Raw genomic sequence first — 9,430 nt, 5'->3', positions numbered from 1 at the left:
ATGGCCAAAATCCATTATTCAAATCGATGGTTCGACTGCCTGGGTCAGTAGGTCGTTGATCAAATCAATGGTTTTTGGACAAAAAGCAGTTTTAGGGTGAAACACAACTGGTTACCTAATCGGTTCCTGATTTTCCCGGTCTAGTATGGTTTTGAAAACCTTGGTTGTTTGGTATTGTATCCATTTATTTAGTACTAGCGGGGAATTGTGTGATGCATGAACTTTGTTAAGAGAAATCTAAACAATAGAAATGCACGAATATATAATTGTTTTATATTTTAACTTTTTAATAATCAATATGATCAAACTTGACCTAAGTTGGTCGATTTTCTAATACAAGATTTTTAAAACCGAACTATACAATGAATCGGTCAAGAATCCGGTTCCCGGGTCAATTGGTCTAACTGTTCGAACCAAAAAGACAACCCGTTCTAAAAAAAAAATAAACAAAAAATTAAAAATAAAAATCGGCCAAATAATACACAAAACCAAACAACAAATGCATGTTTTAGTACAACGTTCAAAATATCAAAACGTATAGGAGTATATTGTATCATAAATAATATAGACTTAATATTAAGAGTTAATGATTTTGGCTGTTTCACATAATAGCTTATAACCTGTCATGTCAACTGACAAGAGGTTATTAGGAAAAAAATAAAATATAAAAAGGGAATTTCATTTGATCGAAACTCTCGTTATCTTACTTTGAGCCTTGGGTGCACAGGAGCCCCTCCTAACATGCCAAGTGAAAATATCAATTAGAAAAAGATAAGAAAAAAAAGAGTTTTGAACTTTTCAATCCTGTGATAGGGCATGTGAAATATTAAAAATCCTCATGTCTTAATTTTTTTCTATTAAAATCTATAATTACTCTTCTTTATTAAAATTGTTATTAATTCTCTCCCCTTTTTTTTCGATAGTCAATGTTTGTAATATTTCTTCTCTCTTAATAAATATCCACTACAAGAAATATGACATTTAACTACGGACAAAACCATGGCTAAATGTCAATAAAACCGTAGCTATGGATAAAAAATCGTAGCCTATGTTCGCGGGGCTATAGCTTATGGCTACGGTTCGATTAATCCGTAGCTATAATCTATCTATAATTACACTATCTGTCCGTGCTAAAGGGCAAACACATACCATATGAATCTTTAGCCATGGACTAAACTGTAGCTAAAAGATGCATATAGCTACGATTTTTATATTATCTGTAGTTATATATCCAAATCTATAACCACAGATTTTTACAAAACCATAATTATAATTCTTCTATTTATAGCTACGGTTTGCTACAAATCCATAGCTAAATGTACTAACCTATAACCACAGTTTTTTTTGATAAAACTGAAGTTTAATACTCTGACCTATAGCTACGGTTTTTTGACAAACTGTGGCTAAAAGATGCAATATATGCCCAGAATTTCTTAGAAAACCATAGCTAATTGTTTCAATCTGTGGAAATATTATGGCTATATTCCAAATAAAATAGTAAAATAATGACAATTAAGAATGCCACCTTAAAGCAACACCTATTTTATTCATACATCACATGAAAATTATATAATAACTTCTAACAAATACTTATATTATTGTCATAATTCAATACATGCCACATAATTTGAATACATCAATTGTTCTACCAAAAAAATACATCCATTGTTTAAAATGCATTACAAATGTTAAATTTCCCTCAATACATATTAAAGTCTATATGACTTTCAAAAAAATAGAGAAATTTTAAATATAAAAGAATTATCCATTGTCTTCAACTATGCTTTAAGAATCACTCGTTGCATCTTTTAACCTACATAGAAAAACAAAAAAAAAAATAGAACAATGATTACTTTGATGATCTAATCAAATATGTAATATGCAATGAAAAAATGTGAAAAAAGATAGGTAAAAAATCCACTAGTATTTTGTTTAATGCAAGATAAATTTTGAAAATCTAATCAACATGTAAAAAATGTCTTACAAGAAGGGCACAACATTGCCAACAGAAATTTCTTGAATCCCAAGACCAAGTATGCCATCAAACTTCGCTAATAAGAAAGAGAGACTTCTCATGTGGCCTCTATGAAAACCTGCAATATTGTTGCAATACATCCATGACCACTCAATACAGCCAAATTACAGGGGACATATTTGAAGTTAAGACTGAAAAAAGAACCCACTTGATCCTTAATAACAAGATTCCCAACTTGAATGTTATCTTGACCAAAGAAGCCAGAAATTGATCAAGATCCATAATGAATATTACAAGAATTTCCTGGTCAAAATTCATAGCAATTTTAGTGCAGATTTTCTTGATAGAATATTTATAATCTTTATTATACTGACAACCTTATAACTCAAGATGTCTAGAGATCATGAATGACTAAAGGATGTTTCCATGGAAAGGTTACCAATCTTTATATATGTACTTGATAGGTCTGCCTTTAACTTGGAATGGAAATAGCAAGAAATCTGCATAGAAAAAATATTAATCGTAAAAGAAAATCCCTGAAGACGATTACAGAAGATGAAGACATTTGTACAGAAAATGTACAGAAAAGTAGCACTTTGCTGATGGGCCCCAGAGGTTGGAACTTCCAGTATCAAATATGACAGTGAAGTTCTGTGGTGGCGAACCAATACCAATCTCTCCAAAGTATTGGGCATCCGTATAGTTCTTCAATGATACTATATCTACATCAGAACTATCCAGATTGCAAGGGAGGTTCCCAAGACCATCTGCATACTTGCCTAGTTTCTTTGCATGTCTTGCAGCATTTATACTAGTAGGATCTAGTTGCTTCTTTTTTAAACCAATTCTCACTAACCCATTAGAAGAAGAATGGAGTGTTATGGCATATGTCAGAGCCGACAAACAGATAAATAACAGAAGAAACTTTTTCATCATGATCACCTTGGCAGGTAATAAGAGAGGGCTAAGAGAGGGCCAGTTAATAAGTGCATATTAATCAAGTATTATGCAACAAGATAAGAATAGAAGAAGTGTTTATGAATCTGCTCTAACTCTGCTGCAGGGGAAGGAGGAATTCTGTAGTCCATATAGGCAAACCTTCCAGAAATTCAGAATTATCAATCCCCATGCACATCTATGTGAGTCAAGTACCACAAATAAAGAGGTAGAAACAAATTTTCCCCTCCCTGATCAGAAATCATCCCAAATCAAGTTCAATGACAAGTTCAAGAGTCTAATGGAAGATAAATCTCCCCCCCCAGTTGTGTAGTCCTTCAGAAGATATCAAAGAAAAAAAAAGAAATCAGCATAGAACCACTTTCTTCAATAGGCTGGCTGGAAGCAAGATACTAGGTTAGAATATTTAATATAAATCATAGTACAAAATGGAAGATAAAATTCATAGTACAAAAAAAGTAGCATTCTTATTGCTGGTTGGATCAACATGATGATTTCTTTTGTTTAACACATCATGTGCTAGTTAAAGTGGGCTGGTGGCAACATATCTGCATTAGTTAAGGTTGCATTTGGATAAGCTTCAAGATTTGTGCTTTCAAATCTGAGCCCCAAAGCTTTGTGTTTTGGGGTTTAAAAGTGTTTTGGCATTAGATTATTGTGTTTTAAAAGCAACTTTGCCTTCACTTTTAAAAGCAATTTTAAAAGTGTTTTTGGCTTATTTTTGTTTCCTACGGCCCAAAGGCAAAAGCTTAACCAAACAAAGCCTTAATTCTGGAAGACTTTTCTGCTTGTGCCTTGTTGGGGCCTTTGCCTCCAATGACAATCCTCCCTTGCTTTCATTTACTTTTTTTCTTGCAACAAAGTGCATCATTGTTGGGGGAAAAATCTTTGTACTTTGGTGCAATCACATTTACCTGATATGCACTGTCAAAGAAAGGTAACAACCCCTTTGATCTTATCAAATGCCTGATCTGTTCCCACTGTTCAACGGTAGGATCAACACCAGTTGGATTATGAGCACATGCACGAAGAAGCACTATTGCTCCTGATGGGGCAGAACTGAGGTCCTCAAGCAGGCCTGTTCCCATATACTTAAACATATCAGCACATGAAATTAGTTCCATAGAAGTTCAGATGGAACCACCAAACTCCAGAAAAAATGCCACATAGTGGAAAAGAAAATTATGGAAAAACTAACAAATATAAAATGAATCTAGAAATAACAAATAGGCGATAGTTGATAAGAAGATGAGACTACATTGTATATAAAACTATAAGATGTTTTATTTAATAATAATTTTCAAACAAATGGATTATTCAACTAAACTAATCCATATTCCATGCCAACTGCTAAGATACCATTATGGCTAATCAAACACAGACAAACGAAGAAGAATCCAAACCTTGGAAGTTCATTCCAAGGTTTCCCTATGTTGGTTGTGGAATGCATACTAAATGCTGCAAGCAAGGTGGATTGCGAAATCAAAATTATCCTTCAAATCATCATCTTACAAAGGCAACAAACTAAAAAGGATTAGCTATTTACTTGGTGGTAATGTTTTGCCAGAAACTCAGCTCCAACCCTCAGAGAGCCAGTACCAGATAAGCACTGGACAGTAGCTACCCTGTTTTCTTGAATAGCAGGGCTATTTTCAAAGCAAGCAGAATATTGTATTCAGTAAAAACCACAAATATAAACTACCAAAAAATGCAAAGTATATTACATGGGAAACAAGTTAAGCCACATTAAAGGATTGAACAGTGAAAATATCCAAGAAAAGTTTTTTTTTCTTCTAAAGACAAGTAAATAATAGAGAATTCCATATCAGAAGTAATGAAACGTCTATCATAGTACAGGAAATTTCATTATAGAAATGGACTTTTTAAAGTTGCTCACTTCTTAAGTAATTCGTAAGTTCATTTTAACAAGACAATCATTGAAAAGCTTTCAATCAAATAGAAGGACTTGAAGTTTTCTATTTTGTCACAATAAATCATATCACTACCTAAAGATTGAAGTTTAATTTTATTAAGTGGTAATTGTTGCATCACAACATTGAAAATAGGTAATCTGATTCTGTTCTTGGATGAGCTACAGTTTTACATCATAATTAAAAAGGTTAACCAAGTTATTTTCAGAATAAGAATTTTTCGTTCTCAGTCTAAACTTTAATCCTTCATTTCATGAGAATCCAGAGATCTGTAAAAGAAACATTGCAAGGTTTCATATTCCATATTCAACATAGTATGGAATTCATGCCGAATCTCTCAATAGTTTTGAACGCACCTCTAATATGTTAAATTTGTACCTGTCAGCACCAAAAATTAGTTTGGCACTCAATTTATTGAAATCCGCTAATCCAGTAATGGGAAGATACTCCTTAGCACGAGACCTGAACATCACAAAAATTAGAACTCAGTCACTAATATATATGAAGAAAGGAATAGCATAAACTATGATTTAATAGCTTACTAGTCATTTACTAGCAGCTGCTCAGACCGTCTAACTACATTCAGAACAAGAGGTTTTCCTTCCTGTAATGCAAACAGGCCAATCCAACAGCCTTTTATATCAGAGGTAAATAAAGCATATTTTGTGCAATTAAAAGATTTGTTTCATTTCGTGAGTAGTTTTTTCTTCAGAATTTATAACAATGAAAAGATTTGCTTCATAGAGATGACAATTAAATTTAAAAGCATTAAAAAATAACCTACAGAAAAGAACATTTTTTAGGAACTATATGCTCAATGAGATCTAAGCATGAATACCTTAACAAGCACACAATTTTCCAGAATTACAGAAACACAAAAAACCCACACTCCATCTGGAACTCTGCATCTCTAATTTCAAACAAATAATTTAAAAGAGTCTTTCAGATTACACAAGTGCGTTAAAGAAATAAAGCCATCACCCATCTAAGTGAAGCAATAGTTTCCTTATCAATTAATTGATTGAGAACAGTCCAAGCGGAAACTGATCTAGCTAGAGAGATCTTTCAGAAGGATGCTCCATATAAGTCATAATAGAAAATTAATTCTAAGAGAAGTAATAAGAAACAAAAAAGAAGACCATGAAACTCCAAAAAGAGATATAGCATTCCACATAGTAGAACTAGAACAATGGATGGTTATCAAATTATAGAAAAAAAAACAAACAAACATATATTATCTTCTTTCATCATACCCCTGTAGATGTTCCGAAACTTCACATGCACAAGGAAATAGATGCTTGTCCAAATATTTACTAGTTGAAGTACTTATTACATTTAAATCCCTTGAAACCTCTGCAAACACTTGTAGTATCTACCAAGAGGGGAAGAAGTTCCTGACAACTCGTATCAGAACACAAATCGCCCCATCATCTCCCAAATCTCCTCTCCACAATTTTTACACCATAAACGAAAAGAATACACCAAAATCCCCCATAAAAATTTTAGATAATTGTAAAAAAAAAAACTATACCACTGTTGCAGAGTACTATGGAGCATTCTAGACACAATTCTCCACTTGCCATTCTAACGGGAAGCTCCTGGCGCGAAAAATGGCAGACCCTGAACTCATCCAATATTTCATCAATCTCAGGAAATGGGTTCTCCTAATCAGCCATCCAAGTCTTCAATCTCAATAAATGAGATTCTCCTCCGTCAGCTCCATGGCCACTCTCACCTAGTACTCGCAGCAAGAGAAAGACAAAAAGTGGTGGAGGGCTTCTTCAAGTTGGTTCGTCTTGGAGTTTCAGAGAGGGAAACGGAGAAAAAAGTAGAGACGAGAAATGGAGAATAGGAAAAAAAGGAAGGAGACCTCAAGACGGCGAGAGAAATAGAGAGAATATGAGTCTCCACTCTCCAGTATTTTCGTATTCGGAGAGACGGTATAAAGGCGCGCACGGGACTTTAAATTTGTTTTCAGTTTTTTATGGGTCATTGATATTTGTGAAGAGGGTAGCAGTTAAAATGCGATTTGGGCTTTAGAGGTGTAAATCAGGTTGTGCCGACTATGGACGAGCCCGCACAGCCTGGCATAAATACATGTGGGCCATTCCAGGCTTGATACAATCGTGTGGGGTTTGGGGTTTTAGGTCTATGGCTGAGTTATCATGGTACAAACGAGTGAGTTGTGCCGAATGTTAATACGTCCCATATATATTATTTATATATATTTATATATAATACATTATTTAAATTATAATTATATAATAATATAGTTTATAATATATCAATAAAATAAACAATTGTTTTCAATTTTATTATACTGATTTATTTAATTATTGTATATATAAGCAATTGTATACATCAAAATTCATATAAAATTAAAATTTTAAGTTTTTTCAATTTTTATAAATAAATAGCTTTGGCCCGGTCCACGGCTCGACTTGGTTGACGGGCCAGCCCGACCCACGACATGGGCCCACATAGACTTGGGACATGGGTCATGTCGGGCCAATCCCCCAAGTTATCCTAGGGGAGGATAACATGACACGGAGGCATATCGTACCGATACGCACGACTTATAAGATACGTATCCAATCGTAGTGTATCCTGTATCCATGATCATGGATACAGATATGATACACCCCATATCAAAAATATCGTATCGATACTTTAATCCTTGCCAATTCTACTCCTTTCCCCACCTTTGACCATTCTAGATGACACAAGTGCTCTTACCAAACGACACAACTGCTTAATACTTAATAGTGGCAGTAGAGGAGGACGAAGAGGGGGGGAGGGAGGGAGGCACGATTCAAAGAATAGAGAGAGGGAGAGATATTACCGATAATCGGTGGTGACTTACCACGTTGTAGGATGGTTCTTCGGCCGTTGAAAGAGGGGGTGGTTCTTTGATTAGATCGTGCTAATGCCCTAATGCTGAAATAGGGAGGGAGAGGGAAGGTTTGAGTTTTTGAAATTAATTTGGACTTATGGCGGTGTTTGGGTTTTTATTTAGGGGTATGACCAAATTGAGTTACGGTTCGGCTGGTTTAAATATGAACCGGTCAGTCATGTGTTTTTATTACTTACTTCTTAATATTTATTAATAAATAATAAAATATTTATTAATGGTACGATACCAATGCTATTTATTAATATTAATTAATTAATAGTATATTAATAATCAATAATTATTGATTAATAATAAACTATAAAATATATAACATATATAACAATACAAAATATTATTACTTAATTTGATAATCAATTATATATATATATATATATATGCTTCAAGGGGCTACATTGCTTGTGGGCCAAGTTAAGCCTAAGGCAGGTTTAAAATATTTAAGCCTATGCCCAACCCTAAAATTTAGGGCTCTAATGAGGGCTTAAGTCTTGGCCAGGGCTTAAACACAAAATCTAGGTCCAAGAGTGAAATTTTCTAACTCACTAAAATGATCACCCAAGGTGCCTTTAGTACTTTAAAACACATAGGTAGCAAAAAAGTTACCCAAGACCAATTCATTAGTTCTTGGGTTAGACTAGTTTGGTGGATGATTTTGGCTTTTTTTTGGAGTAAATAGGGTTAGGTGTATGATTGAATTGGTTAAGGGTTGGATCATGGTTTAGCAATAACTTGACTAGCTGGTCTCGTCCAATTTTCTAAACATTGGTTAGTGTTATATGTTTTATTATATAGAGAATAATTAATGTTGTTTTGAAATATGTAGAATATACATAAATATATATATTGATTTATTTATATTTTATTTTAGTTTTTCATCTTTCACAAATAAAAAAAGTTAAAAATTACACTTCGAGGCAAAAAATTGTAGTGGTTGAAATAATTTATTAAATAAATTATTAGTTATTATTTAATTAATAAAATAATAATTAATAATTATTTATCTATATTAATAATTTATTTATGAATTTGAATAATTTAGTTGAATTGTCAATATTATTTTCATTCGTAGATAATTAATTAATTTACTATTAGTGGTTTTCATATTTAGTTTATTATTTTATATTAATTATTAATTTACTTAAATAATTAAATTAATTTCTAATGATTAGTTTTAATTAACCAAATAATAAGTAATACTTATTAATTTCTATTTTAGAAAATATTTTCTTTTTATTAATATACTTATGAAATTATTATTAATTTATTTTCTAGTTTAATTATTATTAAATGGAAATCATTAATTATTATTGTTATGCAATAGTAATGAGCTAATAATTTTAATTATATTCATTTACTTTAATAAATTCTTAATTATTGATTTACTTTAAAAAGTAATTAATAAATAATAAATATTTTAAAATGAATATTATATGATTATTATTTATGAGTTAGGAATAAAATGATTTTAGCTAAAGATGATTAACTTCGTAATTATAACCATGGAATTGTAGTTATTCGTGGCTATAGTGATAAATAGCTCTTTAGCCACGGACAAAATAAATTTTAATCACTGATAAATTGTCCGTAGCTAAAGCTCAACTTCTGTTATTGTAACTTATAGCCACGAACACATTATAACCGTGGTTTTAAATATGT

General features: G+C 32.3%; 1 protein-coding gene across 3 annotated transcripts; it reads right to left on the bottom strand.

Moving 5' to 3' along the window:
- Nucleotides 1-1,526: 1,526 nt before the first annotated feature.
- On the bottom strand, nt 1,527-6,837 carry LOC104613185 (uncharacterized). 3 transcript variants are annotated; one of them, XR_737905.3, is made up of 9 exons: nt 6,395-6,837; nt 5,406-5,467; nt 5,242-5,325; nt 4,479-4,578; nt 3,847-4,010; nt 2,415-2,475; nt 2,184-2,278; nt 1,985-2,093; nt 1,527-1,813 (listed from the first exon to the last, which is right to left on the bottom strand). XR_737905.3 is itself a non-coding variant. In XM_088894217.1 (6 exons), exons 1-6 carry the CDS (start codon nt 6,418-6,420, stop codon nt 1,786-1,788), a joined length of 408 nt encoding a protein of 135 aa, XP_088750343.1. In that variant the 5' UTR covers nt 6,421-6,835; the 3' UTR covers nt 1,527-1,785. The 3 variants fall into 3 exon arrangements, 1 of the variants encoding a protein (XP_088750343.1); XR_016080146.1 differs by lacking the exon at nt 6,395-6,837 and adding an exon at nt 6,117-6,380; XM_088894217.1 differs by lacking the exons at nt 2,184-2,278; nt 3,847-4,010; nt 5,406-5,467 and having other exon boundaries at nt 6,395-6,835.
- Between the last annotated feature and the right edge of the window lie 2,593 nt (nt 6,838-9,430).

Source organism: Nelumbo nucifera, chromosome 1 (assembly GCF_055504915.1).
Source record: "Nelumbo nucifera cultivar China Antique chromosome 1, China Antique-T2T, whole genome shotgun sequence".
NCBI classification, from domain to species: domain Eukaryota; kingdom Viridiplantae; phylum Streptophyta; class Magnoliopsida; order Proteales; family Nelumbonaceae; genus Nelumbo; species Nelumbo nucifera.
This window is presented reverse-complemented; position numbering and strand designations above follow the sequence as displayed.

Coding starts and splice junctions, on each gene's coding strand:
- LOC104613185 (XM_088894217.1), bottom strand. CDS start 6,420: ATGCTCCATAGTACTCTGCAACAGTG. Junction 5,326..6,394: donor CATAGTACTCTGCAACAGTG/GTATAGTTTTTT, acceptor TGTGATGTTCAG/GTCTCGTGCTAAGGAGTATC. Junction 2,476..4,478: donor TGGCAAAACATTACCACCAA/GTAAATAGCTAA, acceptor TTTTCTATGCAG/ATTTCTTGCTATTTCCATTC.